Source organism: Syngnathus scovelli, chromosome 9 (genome assembly GCF_024217435.2).
Source record: "Syngnathus scovelli strain Florida chromosome 9, RoL_Ssco_1.2, whole genome shotgun sequence".
NCBI lineage: Eukaryota > Metazoa > Chordata > Actinopteri > Syngnathiformes > Syngnathidae > Syngnathus > Syngnathus scovelli.
The window spans coordinates 13,730,821-13,751,791 of record NC_090855.1 but is presented as its reverse complement, the minus strand read 5'-3'; the positions used below and the strand labels follow the sequence as shown (position 1 = coordinate 13,751,791).

The following is a 20,971-nucleotide window of genomic DNA, read 5'->3' as shown; positions in this document are numbered from 1 at the left end:
TAAGTGAGTTTTTTAAAAATGTTTTAGACAGTGTAAGGAATATACTATTGAAAGTGATTGTGATTAGAATCAACATGACTTTGTTTACTGTTTTAGACTAGCGCTATAAATATTGTGACAGAGAAAGACGCTCTGCTGTTCTGACAGCAGCTGGTGTCTCGACTTGACTGTATATTTTATGTTGGTGAAAATTACCAATCCAGGTTCTCTGGTTGAATTGCATTCTCTGATTTCCGTCGGAACCCAAACGCACCACAACCGTCATAGCGTCCGTCACTGTTAGCGAAAGCACACAGCAACACACACAAACTGAATATGCGCCGATGCAATACAATCAGACCGACGCAACATGAAAGCTCAAGATTGTCCGATTCTCCACGCATGCACGATTAGCAAGTGGCTGACCAGGCCTTGCGCGAACTGACCAGAGGTTTTGGACCTGCGTGAACTTGGCCCCCCCAACCTCGCAAAATTTAAGGAAAATAGTCCGATTCGTTTGTGCTTCGTTTGTGCCGGTTTGTGCAGCAAAAATCATCGTTTGTGCTGCTATGGTTTTTTAGTTATGAACGATTATTTTATAGGTCATCCAGAGTTCACCCAGCCCCCCCTTTCCCCCCAAATGGACCCAAAATGGTACCGTTCGTTTGTGCTGGTTTGTGCAGCAAAAAGTTTCGTTTGTGCTGCTTCCGTTTCGGAGATATTAGACATTTATTTTTTAGCGATGACGTCATCGAGCCCCCCCTTTTCCTCCAAATGGACCCAAATTGGTACCGTTCGTTTGTGCTTCGTTTGTGCTCGTTTGTGCAGCAAAAAATTTCGTTTGTGCTGCTTTCGTTTCGGAGATATTACACATTTATTTTTTAGCGATGACGTCATCGAGCCCCCCCTTTTTCTCCAAATGGACCCAAATTGGTACCGTTCGTTTGTGCTTCGTTTGTGCTCGTTTGTGCAGCAAAAATCATCGTTTGTGCTGCTATGGTTTTTTAGTTATGAACGATTATTTTATAGGTCATCCAGAGTTCACCCAGCCCCCCCTTTCCCCCTAAATGGACCCAAAATGGTACCGTGCGTTTGTGCTTCGTTTGTGCTGGTTTGTGCAGCAAAAATTTTCGTTTGTGCTGCTTTCGTTTCGGAGATTTTACACATTTATTTTTTAGCGATGACGTCATCGAGCCCCCCCTTTTTCTCCAAATGGACCCAAATTGGTACCGTTCGTTTGTGCTTCGTTTGTGCTGGTTTGTGCAGCAAAAACTTTCGTTTGTGCTGCCTCCGTTTCGTAGATATTACACATTTATTTAATAGCGATGACATCACGTAGCTCCGCCCCCGTATTTACTTCCAAATGGACCCAAAATAAAATAGTGCCGTTCGTTTGGGCTTCGTTTGTGCTGGTTTGTGCTGCAAAAAGTTTCGTTTGTGCTGCTTCCGTTTCGGATATATTAGGCATTTAATTTCTAGCGATGACGTAACCGTATTTCGTCGCGAATTTCAAGCTCCTGGACTGGAATGCTCCTGATGTAGGACGAATACAAGGTAAATATGTTCTTCGTTTTTTTTTCTTCTTTTTATCTTGCAGAAAACTTTCACTGCGGGAAACGGCTTTTGGTACGAGGATATTTCTGTTCTTATTTTTTTTATTGTGCTTATCGATTAATTCCCTTGTTATCATTACGCCTATATGATCATTATTTTCAATTAAATCTGACGTGTAAAAGGTTCACTGCAACCTAAATACCTGGTGAGTCTATGTTTGTTCCAAAACATTGATTAATGCAACAATTAATACATGTATGTGAAGTTGATGACAGCCAGAAAAAGAAACTTGAAAACGTGAAAAAATAACTTTCTTTGTCAAAGGGAACATCATCAACATTTTTTACAACAATTCAAACAATGTATCACTGCAATGTGTAGAACACAGCATGCGGGAAGATTTTAGTGTTTACTGATGCTGCTTTTACTCCACTTCCCAGGTCATTATAGATCTCCCAGGCATATGCAGTCCTCCTGCAGTATGCCACATAATGGCCAAGAGAATCCTGGGTCAGTCCTGGTTCAAAGCCAATGACAGCTCTTAAAGTAAATGTCTTCTCTTTTAGCTCCAGACTGGAGGGAAATTCAAGCAAGGCAACTTCCTTGCAACTGCTACCAAGGTCAATCCACACAAACTCTCCCAGATTGTAGCTGTGAGTGACATTACCTGAACACAGAGCCTTGCCTGTACTGTCGTCCTGTGTTTCGAATGAAGACGGACACTGGGAAGGGTTTTCTATTGGCCTGAGGCAGAGAGAGTCAGGAAGACTGAGTCCCTCTTCAGCAGCAGTCTGAAGAGAAGCCATGCCACAGGTCTGCAGGACAGCAATGTTTACACAAACAACTGAAACTTGCCTCGTTACTTGTTGGCTTAAACTGCAGTACTGTGAGGAGCATTGTTTTATCAAATGAACACTTGGGATATTCCTCATTGCGCTCTCAATTACAGTGGAGATGTGGCATTGTGCATCAATTTGGAGAGCACCAGAGGTCAGGAGGACAGGTTTGAATATTTGCCCCAGCAGTTCTGCCCTCTGTGAGTATACCTGTTGGTTCACACCCTGTGTTGTGATGGTTTTCACCAGGTGGAGGAATTGGTTCCCATGTTCATAGTTCAGAACAGTCTTTTCAAATGAAAAACTTTCACAGAAAGAACAGCATAAGCATTGCAAGACAGAATCAAATGCACAGGTATTGAGCACAAACACTTTTGATGTGCGAAGTTAACAGGCTGTTGATGATTCCCGTTTTTCAACAATGGTACCTTGACTTTTTTCCAGCCCACTCGTGTATCAATATGCAGCCATTCAGGACAAGGAGAAAGATATGACGTGATCTTTCTTTTCTTCGGTGGGACCGCTAAACCTCTCCAGTTTTCAACTGCACTGTCAGTAGATGCATCTGGCTCCGCTTCAGGATGAGATTTTTTTTCCCTTTTGTTTACTACTTCAGTTTGAGAAGTACTGCAGACGTTGTCAGGCTCTTTGACAGTCGTGGCATCACACTCATCCTTTTCACTTTTTTGTTTTGCAAAGCAAATCCGCATGTTTCCTTCAATGAAGGAAAGATGACGAGCAACAAACCGGTCCACACGAATGGGTAGGCTTTCATGCTTGAAAAGGCCTTTTTTTATGTTTTTGAACTCTGCTTCAACAGCTGCGGAACTTGCAGTGATGCTGGTGCTTTTGAAGAGAGGGACCATTATTGCTGTCCAGAGTGGCAAGTAACTTCCAAGTCTTGTTATTTGGGGTATAATCTCAGGGAGGAAGTGGATGTTGTCTCTATCCCCATCAGCCATGGCAAGTGACCTGCTCTCCTCACATATTTCTGTCACCCACTGTCGGACATTAGTCTGGATGTGTTGGTTTAATGCATCACCTGGTTCTTGTCCCTCATCTTCCTCATCTGAAATGGGGACAAATTCCGCGATTTGCGCTCTCAAGTATTTCTTGCACTTTTCTGATGGGATAGGGGCTCCAGAACTGTCATTACCCTCTGTCTCACTCAGTGCCACAATGGTGATAGCACGGAGAAGTTCTTTTGCATGTTGCAAACATTGTGACTTAAGAAGCTGTGCTATTGATCTGACAAAGAAATCCTTAACACGAGGTCTTTTGTTTTTCAGGCAGTCCCATCGGCAGATCATCTTAATACAGTGTGCTACATCTACCCTGACAAAACATGGGGGTAGCTGTCCAGGCTGATTCCCATGTGAAATGTTAAAGCACTCATTGATGTAGCTCTTCAAATCAGGATGAGGGGTAAAAGCTTTGACTAGAGCTCCAAGAATCGCCAGCGAAAAGTCACTTACTGCTTCTTTAGGAGCAGATGCACCTGCATGGATCCATTCCTTCAGCCACTGTGTGATAGCATTAATATCATGCTTCTCTGACAACATCTGCACGACTGGGACACTGGAGCTGGTATGCCCTGTCATAACACCCTGATACAGGAAGATATGGCCAGACATGCCATTCGGCCTCATCAGTTTTTTAACTATTGAGCCCGTTGCATGAACACATAATATTGGGTGGGATTTCTTTAAGCTCTTGTACATATGCATTTGTGTTTGACTCCAATAGTGACAGAAAAACTTGTCAAGTCCAATGTCTTTGATGCTGTCACTGTGAGGTGCACTGTATTTCAACATCTGCAATGATAAAATTGGATTTTTGTCACCTAATGGCAAATCATTTTTCTCTTGCTTTGCCTTGCGCAGGGTGGCTAAATTTGGCTGGTGGCTTGGCTCAGGGTCTCCGAAGGTCATCAGTTTATTTGCCTGTGATGCTCGCCATACATGTGGTTCCAACCTGCTCTCACAAATTCCTTGGCTACCTGGACACGCAACTGTCCAGATAGAAACCGTTTTGAGCTACCAGTGTGCAGAGAGTCATCACTGTTCTTAATGAAACAGTTCAATATTATTGGACTGTTCATTTCTGGCTCTTCGCCACAGTTAATGTTGAGAAGGCCATGACACTCCTTGCAGTATCCTCTGATTTCGATATAATTATTTGAGACCAATGGATAGACCTTGGCTCTTTTAAAAACAAATGTGCAAGGAATTTGGACTGTTTTCCAGATTTGTTCATTTATGATGTGGGTCCAGATGCCAGGCTTCAAAATTCTATATTCTCTTTTTTGGGTTCGACGGTTCTTATCTTTGTATTCAGCCTTTTCCGGAATGAATTCCATCCACTTGTCAAAAGGAATATGAAGCTGAAATGACCGTTCAGGGCCTCATTCCGAGCTTGCTTCACTGCTAGTTTCAGGATCAGTTTCATCATGACTGAATCCCAGAGCTGACCAGATATTGTGTCTGTTTGTTTTAACAAAGGTGTACAGAGCCTTTGCAGACATCTTCCTTTCCAACTGGTCACTCAGATCTCTCCACACAGTAGCACTTGGAGTGGCTACCTTACCATTTTCAAGTATGGCCTCTTTTGAGGAGCAGAGAACTGCAACAATTAAATCATTGTCCACTGATGGTTGTTTGGGCATCTAGTTGAAGGACAAATATAATCAGTTGTGTATTTGTCGCTCGAAAAAGTTGCGCGTCTTTGTTTTTCGCCACCCTGTTGCGATATGTCTTACCGGACTGCAGAGGTCACTTTGCATGGTAATTAGTTGGATAATACATGTGTAAGAATTGAAGAGTTATGATGTCAAGTGAAAATTTGTTAGAATAAAATACATGACACGGGGTTAATGAAGATGTATGATTATAATCATGCAAACAAATTTGTTTTGCGGCACAATCAATTGGTACCATTTTGGGTTCATTTGGAGGTTACGTCATCGCTAGAAATTAAATGCCTAATATATCCGAAACGGAAGCAGCACAAACGAAACTTTTTGCAGCACAAACCAGCACAAACGAAGCCCAAACGAACGGCACTATTTTATTTTGGGTCCATTTGGAAGTAAATACGGGGGCGGAGCTACGTGATGTCATCGCTATTAAATAAATGTGTAATATCTACGAAACGGAGGCAGCACAAACGAAAGTTTTTGCTGCACAAACCAGCACAAACGAAGCACAAATGAACGGTACCAATTTGGGTCCATTTGGTGAAAAAGGGGGGGCTCGATGACGTCATCGCTAAAAAATAAATGTGTAATATCTCCGAAACGAAAGCAGCACAAACGAAAATTTTTGCTGCACAAACCAGCACGAACGAAGCACAAACGCACGGTACCATTTTGGGTCCATTTGGGGGGAAAGGGGGGGCTGGGTGAACTCTGGATGACCTATAAAATAATCGTTCATAACTAAAAAACCATAGCAGCACAAACGATGATTTTTGCTGCACAAACGAGCACAAACGAAGCACAAACGAACGGTACCAATTTGGGTCCATTTGGAGAAAAAGGGGGGGCTCGATGACGTCATCGCTAAAAAAATAAATGTGTAATATCTCCGAAACGAAAGCAGCACAAACGAAAATTTTTGCTGCACAAACGAGCACAAACGAAGCACAAACGAACGGTACCAATTTGGGTCCATTTGGAGGAAAAGGGGGGGCTCAATGACGTCATCGCTAAAAAATAAATGTCTAATATCTCCGAAACGGAAGCAGCACAAACGAAACTTTTTGCTGCACAAACCAGCACAAACGAAGCACAAACGAACGGTACCATTTTGGGTCCATTTGGGGGGAAAGGGGGGGCTGGGTGAACTCTGGATGACCTATAAAATAATCGTTTATAACTAAAAAACCATAGGAGCACAAACGATGATTTTTGCTGCACAAACCGGCACAAACGAAGCACAAACGAATCGGACTATTTTCCTTAAATTTTGCGAGGTTGGGGGGGCCAAGTTCACGCAGGTGTGGTTTGGCGATCCTGTTTACAACGCGCTCCTCAATTAATATTGGACAATCCCACGGCACAGCTGAACAGCAGCTCACAGCACACCAGTGTGCCGCGGCACAGTGGTTGGGAAACACGGCTTCAATCAACCGATGTTTGAACAAAAGCAGTGCGGCAATACATGCAGACTGACAATATAACTACGTATACTCACGGGCATCTATTCTTTAGCCTTGATGCAAACAAACAGCATCGGTGCTTTAATCAACCAATATTTGAACACAAGCAGTGTGGCAATACACGTAGACCGACAATATAACTACGTATACACACGGGCATCTCGTCTTTAGCCTCTGCAAAAAACAAAAAAACAAAAAAAAAACAAAAAAAAAAAACCGACTGACATTACAGCTGTTACAGAGTTGCTTGCAGTAGCTGTGAAAGTCTTCCCCGTTTTGTGTCTGCATGACGGTATTATACTGCCCCAGGGTGGCCAAGTCGAACACACCAGAAAATGCTGCAATGAAATAACACCACTGAAAGTGTCCAGTACTTTTCATTCTATTTGATTGCATTGTTACTCAATGCTTTGATGAAGTCCAATATTCAAGAGTGATATTTCCTCAATACAAGACATGATACCAAAAAGCCACTGAAGTTGTTCTGAGCAATATTGATGACTCGTTGCACCCCTGGAAAAAAAATCCACCTTGTATGTAATTATGCTTATGAATGCGCAATTTATGCAGGAGGTCCGTAATCTGGCAAAAGTGCGTTCCACTGAAGCGCCTCTGACAAATTTGAGCTGTCAAAGAAAGGACCCACCAGTGCCCCCCTGGCTCTGGGCGTCATAACCATTAACCAACCCTCCGAGCCATTCATCATCACATGGGATGCGCGAGCGCTAATTGATCGGCGAGTATGTGGCGAGGCATTGCTAGTGGAAGGTGGCGCTGACCCGTGACTGTTCCCTGTGCCAGATTGAACATATGAATGATGCTAAGTGAGTGCAGAGCGCAGCCAAGCAGAAAGGCTTTGCATCTCTCTCGCTTTACACCCTCTTCCTCACCTTTGCTTTATCTCCAGCAGGATAGGGGGGTGTTAGAGCGGCGAGGTGGGTGGCACACCTAAGAAGTTCGACTTTACGCAATCTTATAACATATGGCTTCCGAGGCAAATTATGCACATGGCTGAAAAACAACAGCTGGGAAAGAAATTTGACATGCTGCTGAAGAAAACAAAAGTTGTTTCTGCAACGAGTAGCATTGTTTGATTTAGAGCCGAACTGCTAGGACATTTATGTTGGAAAAAAGTTTCGAGATGATTAATCTTGGCCTATTTCTCGCGTGTGCCAAAAATGTGGCTTTTGAACCAGGGTGTGCAAATTTATTCTACCTACCATATCGAGAAGCAGATTTGGCCTTATCCTGCCAACAAACGAACAAAAACCTCCGGGGCCGATGTAATAAAACAAATTGTCATTTTTCCGTAAAAGCCGTAAAAAGGTGAGCGTTATCCCAGCTGGCATCACCAGATAAAGTTAAAGTCCCAATGATCGTCACACACACATCTGGGTGTGGTGAAATTTGTCCTCTGCATTTAACCCATCCCCGTGTGATTTTGATCCATGTCCTGGGGGAGAGGGGAGCAGTAGCGGTGCTGCGCTCGGGAATCATTTGGTGATCTAACCCCCCAATTCCAACCCTTAATGCTGAGTGCCAAGCAGGGAGGCAATGGGTCCCAATTTTGTAGTCTTTGGTATGACCCGGCCAGGGTTTGAACCCACAACCTTCCAGTCTCAGGGTAGACGCTCTACCACTAGGCCACTGAGCTGGATGCCTCCCCTCTGATAAAAACGGCTGCTCAGATGTCATGCCGCTCCACGAGTGTCCATGACTTCCATGGCTGCTGTGTGACTGATGCGTTGAACTGCTCTCAATTGGGGTGGGGGTCATTTCGCTGTCACCTCCTCCCGTTCGCAAGCAGCCGCACAATAAGGCTGAACTATTGGAGGAGATGTCCAAGGGTTCTGTCTCATGTTCGCGTACCAGCTAGAGAAGAAAAACGCTAACTTTCATTATGTCGCATAAATATAGTTACGATTTTGACCAAAAAGAAAGGGTCACATTAACTGCGAGGGGAGAGGCTCTGCTTGAGTGATTTAAATCAGTGGTCCCCAACCGTTTTTGCCCCATGGACAGGTTACGTGTCAGAAATATTTTCGCGAACCGGCCTTTATATAAAGAAATAATACATTTATGAAATAAATATTACATTTATAATAAATATATAAATAAGATTAAATAAAATGATACGACTGGCATAAAAACAAGTATAAACAACATAAAAATAAAACACCATTACGTTGAATTAGTGGGAGCACTGAGCTTGTTTCTCAGAAACGAGCCGGTCCCATCTAGGCGTAATTGGAGACAATGACACCCGAAGTGGTTAAGGTTTGTCTTTTAATGCAGGATGCTTGGTCTCCATGTGCCGAAACAGTTTTGAAGGCTTCTTTGCCTCGTTAGCTAGCCTGTCGCCACATATTATGAGAGTGGGCTTGGCGCGTCAGAGTCACCTGTGGCGTTAAATCCATATTTTAAATAGGACTCCAGAAATGTTCTTTTAAATGCAGCTTTCCTTTTCTTAGAAGTCGTAGCCTCTTCTTCTTCCGTCTCCTCATTGGGCTTTTTTCCCTTTCCGAAGAAGCTTTCCAAACATCTGTTTCTTGCTCATTTTTGCTTGCTTATTGGGCTCGACTGAGGTGACATGTCACGTGACCGAGACGAGCGTCTTGACCTGAACCGACGGATGTAATTGGGAGAGAATCGCCAATTTTTAAAATATTTTTCAAAACAAATTCTTACTCATTTTTGCTAGCTTTGCGGGCTCGACTGGGGAAACGTCACGTGACCGGGACGAGCATCTTGGCCTGAATTAATTGATCATTGATAAAATATAATATAAAATAATTTTAAAAAAAAAATATATATATATATATATACACACACACACATACACACCCCACGCTTCCAGAAGCAGCTCCCACAAGTTGGATTGGTTGGATGGGCACTTCTTGCGTACCATACGGTCAAAGAATCCTCCATTTGCAGCAATTACGGCACTGCAGACCTTTGGCATTCTAGCTGTTAATTTGTTGAGGTAATCTGGAGAAATTGCACCCCACGCTTCCAGAAGCAGCTCCCACAAGTTGGATTGGTTGGATGGGCACTTCTTGCGTACCACACGGTCAAGCTGCTCCCACAACAGCTCAATGGGGTTCAGATCTGGTGACTGCGCTGGCCACTCCATTACCGATAGAATACCAGCTGCCTGCTTCTGCTCTAAATAGTTTTCGCACAATTTGGAGGTGTGTTTGGGGTCATTGTCCTGTTGTAGGATGAAATTGGCTCCAATCAAGCGTTGTCCACTGGGTATGGCATGGCGTTGCAAAATGGAGTGATAGCCTTCCTTATTCAGAATCCCTTTTACCCTGTACAAATCTCCCACCTTACCAGCACCATAGCAACCCCAGACCATCACATTACCTCCTCCTTGCTTAACAGATGGCGTCAGGCATTCTTCCAGCATCTTTTCATTTGTTCTGCGTCTCACAAACGTTCTTCTTTGTGATCCAAACACCTCAAACTTGGATTCATCCGTCCACAACACTTTTTTCCACTCTTCCTCTGTCCAATGTCTGTGTTCTTTTGCCCATCTTAATCTTTTTCTTTTGTTGGCCAGTCTCAGATATGGCTTTTTCTTTGCCACTCTGCCCTGAAGCCCAGAATCCCGCAGCCGCCTCTTCACTGTAGATGTTGACACTGGTGTTTTGCAGGTACTATTTAATGAAGATGCCAGTTGGGGACCTGTGAGGCGTCTGTTTCTCAAACTAGAGACTCTAATGTACTTATCTTCTTGCTCAGTTGTGCAACGCGGCCTCCCACTTTTTTTTCGACTCTGGTTAGAGCCCGTTTGTGCTGTCCTCTGAAGGGACTAGTACACACCGTTGTAGGAAATCTTCAATTTCTTAGCAATTTCTCGCATGGAATAGCCTTCATTTCTAAGAACAAGAATAGACTGTCGAGTTTCAGATGAAAGTTCTCTTTTTCTGGCCATTTTGAGGGTTTAATTGACCCCACAAATGTGATGCTCCAGAAACTCAATCTGCTCACAGGAAGGTCAGTTTTGTAGCTTCTGTAACAAGCTAAAGTGTTTTCAGATGTGTGAACATAATTGCACAAGGGTTTTCTAATCATCAATTAGCCTTCTGAGCCAATGAGCAAACACATTAGAACACTGGAGTGATAGTTGCTGGAAATGGGCCTCTATACACCTATGTAGATATTGCACCAAAAAACAGACATTTGCAGCTAGAATAGTCATTTACCACATTAGCAATGTATAGAGTGTATTTCTTTAAAGTTAAGACTAGTTTAAAATTATCTTCATTGAAAAGTACAGTGCTTTTCCTTCAAAAATAAGGACATTTCAATGTGACCCCAAACTTTTGAACGGTAGTATATATATATATATATATATATATATATATACACTTTTTTTTTTTTCCTGTGCAGCTTGGTGGCCCGATACCAAGTGACCCATGGACCGGTACCGGTCCGCGGCCCGGTGGTTGGGGACCACTGATTTAGATCACCTGACAACTTCGCTAAAGATGAACACACCTGATGATTTTGGTGCACATCTAGATCAAGGTCAAAGAGTTAATAGCAGAAACTCTTAACTCTCTTACGTTTGACTTACGTACAAATATGTTTTTGTACTTCTCCACATTTTCTCAGGTGGTTACCTTGTGGCTGGACGCTGTGCACGGCGCTGATGGTCTGGCCGTTTTTGAGCCGTAAGGTGCATGTGTAGTTGCCGGCCGTGTCTGAGGTGATGGGTAAGGGCAGAACGGTGGAGATATTGCCCCTGCCTTTCCTCATGGCCAGCCGCTGACTCTTATTTTGGTACTCCCACTTGGCCTCTTGGACTTGGGAAACTTCGCTGAACAGGCACTCTACCTGTAGCTTGGAACCCAAACGTCGGCCCATCACTGCACAGAAACCAAGTTAGTGAGGGCGCACTCCTCTCTCAGTGCGGCAATAATATTAGTTGTTTGTTGAAGAGGATAAAGAATTTATGAGGGTTATATCGCAAGTTGGGTCACTCTTTTCTCAAGGCACATCGCTGTTCTTTGTTTGACCGAATGGACGGATAAACAAACAGCAAGAAATAAGGAGACGAAATGAGTCGGCGAGCACATCAGACGAGGAGGTGAGACAAAGAAGCGAGGCGGGATGAGAAATTGACTTAATGGCTGGCGTGATTGTGGAAAAGGCCAAGGACGGATGAGGAGTGATGGGCTACAAGGGCGGCCACGTGAGATGGGAACCAAAAAAAACACCTCAGAGCCCCATCCATGGAGAGGTCACAATAATATATATTCATTAAAGTGATTTGCTGCTAATGCTTCACTTGACTGTGACTGATGCTTAGTGTCTCATCAAAGCGAAATAAGAATCCATCTGGACGTAATCAAGCTCCCCGGAGCCCCCCGCCCGCCCGAACCTCCCATGGCGTCATATGAAAACACAGACATTTAAGCATTGATTAATGTGATTAGCACAGGCCACCTTCAGCCTCCGTGGGAGAACGGCAGATATAATCATACATAATGATACACATAATGAGGTGGGGTAAAAATATATGCGTCACATGATTGCTGTATGGGAGCAGGGGCGGGTTGGGGGGGGCGCAAACATGTGACAGTGACCGATTGGCTCGTCATATCTGGGCAGCTGTGATGGATGCCGCCGGGGACTGTGATTAGTAAACTCTTCCAAGGCTGCCATCACCGCGACGGGACGTATGCCTTTGCTTTTTCTCTTTACGCTATTGTGTCTGTGTGGCTCTTGTAAGGCGTAAAATAAGCCCCAATGATGGAATTCTAAAAATAAGGGCCACCTCAAATAGAACAACAATTGGATGGAAGACTTGAGATTATATTCACATTCAGTTTGAGAATCGGAGTGGTGTGGGGGGGGGGGGGTTCTCTTTCAACTTAATTTTTGTGTGATGATTAGCAAGCTGCTTGTCTCTGAAATTGGAGGGGGGGAAAGAGCTTGTATGGTGTCTGCCAAAAACAAGCATATCATGTAAAACTTGTCATATCATGAGGAGCGTTTCCACAGAATGAGAAATGAGCAATTTCTGCTTTTGATTCACTTTTGTTGCGGCTATGCACTCGCTTGAAACAGCTGCAGCGGATGTGCCAGAATTACAACAATGTTGCCGGGCAACCGCTCAAATTGCGAAGAAGTGCAGTGCTTAACGCGGCAATCATCATTTGGCCTTAAAAAACACAAAACACTCAAAACTCCATATGATGGCACACTGCGGCCCGCTACTTCCTTTCTGACTGTTGTTGGTGCAATGCCATGTAACGCCACGGGGAAATGTCACAACGGGCTAACCAATAGCATTGCTGTATTGGAGTGCATGAAGTGATGGCTATTTGATCTCAAACGTGCGCAGCAACACGCATAGACTGACAACATGACAATACTCACAGGCATATATTTCGGTCGGTCCTGTTTGACCTTTTCACGTCAGCTTGGATAGGACGCGGGAACCTGTGACCTTACTTAGTGTCACGAATCGTCCCAAGTAATTCTATTCTGTGTACATTTGGTCATAGTTTCTGTTCATGTGTCTGTGCTCGTTCGTCCCCTCCTGTGTGCCCATGATCAGTGTAATCACCCTCACCTGCCTCTTGTTGCATGTCTCGTATTTAAGTCCTGTCTGCGTGTCACTCCCTGTCGGATCGTTCTTTTTTCTTGTCTCTTGTCCCACGTCTTTGTCTGTCAGTTCTGTTTCTGTTAGCCAGTCTGTCGGTCAGTCCCGTTATTGCTTTGTTAGGTTATGTTGGTTTGTCCGTTGTCTGTTCCCCTTCATTCTCCCTTCCAACTCCCTTTTCCTTCAATAAACCCTGGTCCAAGCTGCATTTGGTCGCCCTGCTCCAATCATTACCGACAGAAGACACCGACCATCACAGCGACCAGCGCTTGGACCAACACGTCCTTTGAATGATCGGTCGTATTATTATTATTATTTGCCATCTGCCATCAACTCCCATCTGCGACGCCGGACCCACGGGCCCCATCGTGACCCAACTCGGCGCCGCCGGATCTGCGGCCGCTGCTGGACTGCGTCCCAGCGGTGCTGGACCTGTGGCTACCGTCGGAGTACGTCCCAGCGCCATTGGACTCGCGGCCGCCATTGGGCCCCGCCCCGGCATCGCCGGACCTGCGGCCGCCATTGGACCTCGATCCAACGGCGCCGGACCAGGATCACCACCCGACCCCTGCTCCCATGGCTGCAACACGTGGTGACTCCTGCCGTTGCGCACAGCTCCGTCTCCCGAATGCCACCGATTGCGGCTCTGACTCCCCGAATGCCGCTGATTGCGGCTCTGAATCCCCAAATGCTGCCGTTTACGGCTCTGACTCCCCGAATGCTGCCGATTGCGATTTTGTTCCAGAGTTTCGGCCAAGGGCGATTCTGTTCCCAAGTTTCCGTCGAGGGCGATTCTGTTCTCGAGTTTCCGCCGATTGTGGTTCTGTTCCCGAGTTTCCGGCGATTGCGGTTCAGTTTCCAAGTTTCCGCCGATTGGGGTTCTGTTCCCAAGTTTCTGCCGAGCGCAGTTCTGTTTCCCCATTTGCCGCTGTGCGCGGTTTAGACTCTGTTGCTGCCACCTTGGACTTTGCCATAGACCAGTCGGGTGTGGTTGGGACTGGTGCGCCTCCGCTACCCCCCCACACACGCGCAAACAACGTGTGGGGGTTGGCTTTGGGACGTCGAGAGCCGTCCCTTGAGGGGGGGGGGTACTGTCATGTGCCGTGCCAGAGACGCTCGGCCGGCAACTTCCCTCAGCCACACCCCTTCATTACCATAATGTCTGTCACCTTCTTCCTCTTGTTATCTTGTGTATTTAAGCCCTGCCCTGTCGGTGTCTACTGTTGTCTCCTGTCTGTGTCTGCGCCTAGTGTTCCTGTCCTGCTCGTCTATATTCCCCCGGTCTTGTCTGGAGGCTGACGGTCAGAATCTGTTCCGTGTCCGAGTGGACTTCTGTCTGTCTGTTTGCTGGCTGTGAGTCTCTATCCCGTCTGTGTCTTCGTTTCCCCACCTACCTCCCTTCCAACTCCCTTTCCCTTCAATAAACCCTGAGTCAAGCTGCATTTGGTCACCCTGCTCCAATCATTCCCGACACTTAGGTGGAGTGCGATACAAAATGCACCTTTGGTTTAATGTTGACGTCTTTTTTTATTGGAGAAGAAAATATCAAAGAGTTGGGAGTGTAACAACGACTTGACATATCGCATATGAAGTTAGATGTCTGCCTCTAAAGCTGACTAAATCCTCTCATCTAACTCTCAACGGGGACGTAATGAGATGCTTTTTCTTCCAAAATGTCAGAGCATTCCACTGAACAAGGTTTGGACAAGTAGCAAACAACAGGGGAAAAAACATGATGAAACGGGGCTGCTCGAAACATAATGAACACACACGAGCTTTCATTTGGGGCCAGCCTGCCCGGCGCAGCGCGGAAATGAATCATGAGATGCGGCCTTCGCACTCATTGGACCTCCCCCCAGCCAAGCGGGGTATTCGGACCTTCGCACCACCGCCGCTTCCATAAATCATCATCCTCCAATTTTGAAAGAATGATGCTGATCAGCTCGCTGCGGTGGCCTGACAAATTGTTCGAAAGCATTCAGAGAGATTGTCTTCTGTTCATTTCTACTAGTTGTTGACTACATTAGTATTTAAGACATTAAATGGAAACAAAGTCATTTTTCTTTTCCTGGATACAAAGCACCTCTGCACAATGTCAGTAGCATCCTTAATTTATATACTTTACCTTTTAACACGCTCAGCAAGGTCCTCTGGCTGAAAATATGGTCGTTGACAAGCACCTTACAGACGTAAAGGCCACCGTCTTTGAGGCCTGGCGTGCGGACAAAAGAGAAGCTCCCGCCGTCGGCGTTGTAGGGCGAGTCAGCCAGCTGGAGCTTGCGGCTTTCCTCCATGTTCAGCGTGGTGCCCCTCCAGCGATTGTGTTGGTACAACAGCTTGCTCTTGTTCGAATTGGGGCCTTGCCAGTAGAGGGAGACGCAGTCCCCTTGCACGCTGGGACAGGTCAGGGGGAAGGACGTCCTGGCTTGAGTGGCGGTGAAGATGGGTGGGCCTGCAGGGGTTACAATAGCAGAAGAGTGCAATGGCCTTGCATCATCCTTTTAGTCTTCTTTTGGATCTCATTGTTGACTGGAATCACTTTAAAAGACAATGCTGAATTCCATTCTAATCAACTGAACCTCAGTTGAACCTGAAGAACTCGCAATCTAAGAGTCACACTACTAAAGGCGGCCAAGTTAGTATTCTTAGCTTAGCATTAAAAAGAGTGTACTATCTGCCTATTCGTATGCACAGCTGTTGCTTACCAAAACCGGTCAGAACAGCGTATCTTTCAAACAGGATTATTTTTTTTTGTCAAACCCTCTCTGGAATCTACTCGCAAACGACTTAGAAAAAGGAAGCGCGCAAACATTTTTAGCCATAAAAAAAAAAAGTACTTCAAAAAAAGAAAAACTCATCTCTGACCCCTCCCCCGAATTAAATCGAGTTGCCACGGCATTAAAAATTCAAACAGTGGAACAAGGTTCCGTAACTAATTGTGTTCAACCTTGGAGGTTCCCGGAGGAAGACGAAGCACAGATGGGAGCACAGATGGGCTAAAACATCCGCGCCACAATAGAGTTGAAGTCTTGTTGCGTTCTGCTCCGTCTGATTAGCCAAATGCTGACACTAGACTTCCTGCACGCGTCACTCACCATGTTGCACCCTGGTGTAGGAGGCCACGCTGACAGCTGCGCAGAGAGACAGAACAAAAAGGCCAAAGAATACATCAGACATGTGAGCGGCAGACCTTTCTGTCGAGATCTACGGCTCAGCTTGGAATCTTGAAATCGCTCCATAAAATAAATACACCCAAGAGCGATATAGCCCAGAGAAGGCTTCCATCAATAACAGGCTTTCGGGTTCATTTGTCACATTTGGCTTCTCCCCTCACCGTCGACGGCGATGCTCATGGGAAAGGTGAAGGCGGTGTCGTTGGCGCTCCTCACGGGGTGAACCGTGCACCTGTAGGGGCCAGCGTCGTCGAGCGTGACCCAGGGGACTTTGGTCACAAATCCGGCGATGGGCTTGAGCGCTGTCTTTAAGGAGCTGCCGGCTGGGGAATGCCAGGAGATCCGCTCACAGGCCGACTCTGGAGTGACTTTGGCGATCAGGCGCAGAGTGCTATTCCGAGGGACGGGCGAGGGGGGGTTGCTGCTTACTGTAGGGAGCAAGCTACACTTGTTTTGCCAACTTTCTCACCTTGGAGCCAATCCGGCTTCAAATTCTAGACAGAAAATGTAACATCCATCCCTCTGCATCTCTACGCATTGGAGCAGTAACATACAGTTTAACAGGAAACTAGTGAAAGGTAACTAAACTACTGAGCTCTTATCAAGTGACGCACAGTTGGTGGGAACCACTCTTTATTCCGCTTGGGTGCGTGCATGCGTGATGCGCAAGCTCAGCCAGTCACTCAGTTTGGCTCTGTACAAGTTGACTACGGCAGCGTGTTAGGAGTTATGTGGGCAGCAGCTATTTGTGTCCCAAACATCCAAGACCCAAAATTGGGGAAAAGTGGCAAGGACTTGTGGCAACACGAGAGCACAACTAAATAAGTACAAAAGAATAGAAGAAGAATATATCGTCCTACCAGTGATGATGGCTAAAAGGATGATCTTCTCCTTGATGGTCTCGCCTCGCTGTTCGACCAAGCACATGTAGAGGCCGGCGTCCCGCATGGCAGGTTGAAGGAGCAGCGAGAAATTGCCCGTGAGTGCAAAGTCGGGGTCAGCCAGGCGCGTAGAAGGCTTGGAGGCGCCGCCAGAGAACTTGTCGCGCTCGCTGGCCGAGAGCAGCAGTTTCCAGTCGTCTGCACCGAGGGGCTTGGCCATCCAGTTGATGTTCACGACGGGCCTCACTCGTGTGTGGATGCACTCCAAGATGGTGGCTCGCTGCTCCCTTTCCACCACAATTTCATCCCAGTCGCCATCGGGGCCTGCAAATAGCCGGCGCCGGCTCGTGAAAGTGCACGATTACTCCCAGCCGCAGACACGGGCTGACGGCCAACGTCGCAACATATGGACAATTTCTCTGGAAAGCTTGACTACCTGTGGCGTCGGCAAGGTAGCGACGCTCTAAAGTGGCGACGAGCAGAAGATTGGTGATGAAAAAACACGCCATTGCATGTTTGAAGCAAAGAAAAGCGTCAGTGGATGAAATTAGCATTTTTGGAAGAGGGGGACGTCTTGCCACCAGACAGGATACACGTAGCACACCCTCTGACAGGAAACGCTGTGCGAAAGCCTGATAGACGTAACTTGGTGCTTGGGCAAGGGAGGAGTGAACATTTTTTTTACTGGCGGAAATTCAATTGGTTTAAATGCTCCCATTTGGGATGCATGTTTTGCAATGTTTCAAATCTTGCATATAAATTTCACGATTCAGTTCATAGTAAGTACAACAAGAACAAATTGAATGACTTGATTTGAAATGAAACATCAGATTATCATTTGAGGAACGCACCTTACAATAAATGTCACGATTCGTCCCTGGTTGTTTTATATGTAAATTGTCATGGTTTCTGTCCGTGTCTGTGTACTCGCCCCTCCCTTCCTGTGTCAACTCACAATCAATGTTCTAATCACAGTTACCTGCCTCTTGTTACCTGTCTCGTATTTAAGTCCTGTCTGCGTGTCACTCCCCTGTCGGATCATTGTTAATGTCATGATGTCTTTTGTCTCACGTCTCTTTTTACATTCCCCTGCAGCATTGACACGTGGGATGTTCAGTAGTAGGCCGAATCTGGGAAGAGATTCAGCTGCAGATAATTAGGTGCTCATTTTGGAATTTTGTTCTGAGTAGCCTATGTGTTCACACCACACCACAAAATTTGGTGGTACAGCCAGTAAGGAGCAGAAGTTCATATTTCCAAGACTCAATTACCGTTTTTGCCGGTGTATTGGTCGACCTTTTTCGATCCAAAATCGACCGAAAAAAATCGACCTCGACTTATACACCGAGTCATAAAATTTTACTTCGGATTCATCGCTTCAAATGTGATGGTAACCAAGGCCGTTTGTGCGTGGGTGGGCGTCCGTCAGGCTCATCAAACAGCGAGAAACTGAATCATTATAATCATTATATTATTCGTCGCATTAACACGCATCCTCAGCAACAATTTCAAATATTCTCACCTCAATAACGGACATCGAAAGCCAGGCAGCGACGATGACTGTACTGGGTATTGAGCGAATGTGAATGTGAGCGCGCGTCAAGCAACGACAATAACTACCGGTACGTAAACATTCAATCGCCATGTCTAAATGAATGTCATTGGCACTTAGAAAATATTCGCCAAACTTGGCCAGACTTCCAGGGGAAGAGGCCGAATTTTCACTTGTTCTGGCCGACCGGAGGAACCAGCCGAGGCGGACACTTTACGGCGGTTGAGTCGTTGGCACTTAGAAAATATTCGCCAAACTTGGCCGGACTTCCAGGGGAAGAGGCCGAATTTTCACTTGTGGTGGCCGACACGGGGAACCAGCCGAGGCGGACACTTTACGGCGGTTGAGTCGTTCGCACTTTCAAAATATTTGCCAAACTTGGCCAGACTTCCAGGGGAAGAAGCCAAATTTTCACTTGTGGTGGCCGACATGGGGAACCAGCCGAGGCGGACACTTTACGGCGGTTGAGTCGTTGGCACTTAGAAAATATTCGCCAAACTTGGCCGGACTTCCAGGGGAAGAGGCCGAATTTTCACTTGTTCTGGCCGACATGGGGAACCAGCCGAGGCAGACTCTTTATGGCGCAAGAGCCGTTGGCACTTAGAAAATTTGAACCTGGCGGCGTGCGCGAGTGCGCGGCCCGCTGGAAGTCGAATGAGGCTCCGCGATTTCATCCGCGGTGCTTATAAAGTGCCGATCCGCCGGCCGGAGCTATTTTCGGCCACCCGGCGCGTGCGCACGGCCTCCCGGAATTTGAACACATTTCGTCAATAAATTTCGCATATTTCTGATTGAATTTTGAAGTTTAATATAATGCAACAATTGAGCTCGACTTATACAAAGGATATGTCATAAAATCGTAAATTTCCGTCGAATTTTAGGGGGTCGACTTATACACCGGCAAATACGGTAGGTGTTCATGTGACTGTATAGGCCAGGTATGGGCAAACTACGGCCCGCGGGCCACATCCGGCCTGCGGGACCGTTTAATCCGGCCCGCCAACCCTAAATAAATTGTATTATTAAACTTTTTTTTTTCGGTCATTTTGCCTGCAATGACTGCGTTTCCCCAGTAGATGGGGAACCACTCGCCTGCGCATTTACTACCGGAAGCCGTGTCAGAAAGCTCGGTGCACACTCACAAGTGCGTGTACGTACTCAGTAGTACGGAAATGGCGCACTCGCGCTCTATTTGTAGCAGTGCCGAATTTAGAGCGTGGGCTGTGACGACAGCATTCTTGTAATTTGCGCGCCGAGTTTTCGGATACAGTTTTACGCTAAAGCCACCCACAAACCTTCCCCTGGAATCCTTCCATTAAAATGAGTCGCCCAAGGAAAAGCAAGGTGGACACTGAGTGCCGAGTGTTTAAAAAGAGTGGCCAATTTGGCTCGACGTACGCGACGTGACGTTCAGCCACATGAATATCAACATCAAATGAACACTGAAAATGAAGGGGAGGCTTTCAAGTTTGTTGTAAAAAAATGCATTTTGAATATGATCTGTACAAATAGCAGGGATTGAAACTAGCGACCATTCTCATTTTCAAACAATGCAGGATGCTCAAGGACATTGATGCACCACCTGTTTGTGACTAATCTTAACCTTTAAAGTTCTTAAGGCTTACTTTAAGGAAGTGTTTTCCGTTTCCTCACTTCTATTACCAGGTGTTTGTGAGTTAAAACTCTGATTTTCAGATACCCCTCACCGTGTTGCCGTTTTGATTACTTTATTTGGATGTATGCTTTCACCGATTCTTCAAGATGATATATTTGGTCAAAATGTTTGCCGTTTGATGTGATCTCATAAGATAAACATACATCTTTCATTAATCTGACCTGCAGGCACTGAAGTGATGGAGACTGTTATTCATAATAACAGTGTCATATTTTATGAGAATCACTGATAGCAGTTTTTTAGGGATTTTTTTTTTTTTTAATGCTGTTAATAAATGCATTTGTTTTCAAAAAACTTTTTTTGAATATCCATGCTTTACTACCTACTAAAGGCCAAAACCTTTTATGCAATGACCTTTACAGGTCGTTTATATTACTTCATACAAACACTACATCCATCTGCTCCTGGTTCGGCCCCCCGGTCAAAATTTAGAACCCAATTCGGCCCGCAAGTCAAAAAGTTTGCCCACCCCTGGTATAGGCCTTGTTATAGAAAAGTGGCTGTTAGAGATTTGCTCACTCCAACTTATTTTGCAAGAACCACA

General features: G+C 45.7%; 1 protein-coding gene and 1 long non-coding RNA gene across 20 annotated transcripts in view; one reads left to right on the top strand and one right to left on the bottom strand.

Moving 5' to 3' along the window:
• g6fl (g6f-like) overlaps nt 1-20,971 on the bottom strand; it is a 48,271-nt gene that overhangs the window by 2,215 nt on the left and 25,085 nt on the right. For 3 of the 9 annotated variants that reach the window (XM_049731615.2, XM_049731614.2, XM_049731616.2), the window contains exons 2-7: nt 17,637-18,330; nt 17,180-17,524; nt 16,481-16,747; nt 16,242-16,277; nt 15,272-15,598; nt 11,159-11,404 (exon numbers count right to left, since the gene is read on the bottom strand). In XM_049731615.2, the coding sequence (XP_049587572.1) occupies nt 11,159-11,404; nt 15,272-15,598; nt 16,242-16,277; nt 16,481-16,747; nt 17,180-17,524; nt 17,637-17,754 (1,339 nt within the window). In that variant the 5' untranslated portion in view covers nt 17,755-18,330. The remainder of the gene's footprint in view (nt 1-11,158; nt 11,405-15,271; nt 15,599-16,241; nt 16,278-16,480; nt 16,748-17,179; nt 17,525-17,636; nt 18,331-20,971) is intronic. The other 6 variants (XM_049731618.2, XM_049731617.2, XM_049731621.2 and 3 more) reach the window with 4 other exon arrangements.
• LOC137840623 (uncharacterized) lies at nt 94-20,805 on the top strand. 11 transcript variants are annotated; one of them, XR_011087410.1, is made up of 5 exons: nt 95-2,346; nt 2,483-2,536; nt 2,619-2,724; nt 2,814-11,063; nt 11,151-20,805. It is a non-coding gene; the product is annotated as an uncharacterized lncRNA (long non-coding RNA). The 11 variants fall into 11 exon arrangements; XR_011087416.1 differs by having other exon boundaries at nt 96-2,153; nt 2,249-2,346; nt 2,483-2,724; XR_011087415.1 differs by having other exon boundaries at nt 97-1,533; nt 1,974-2,043; nt 2,100-2,724.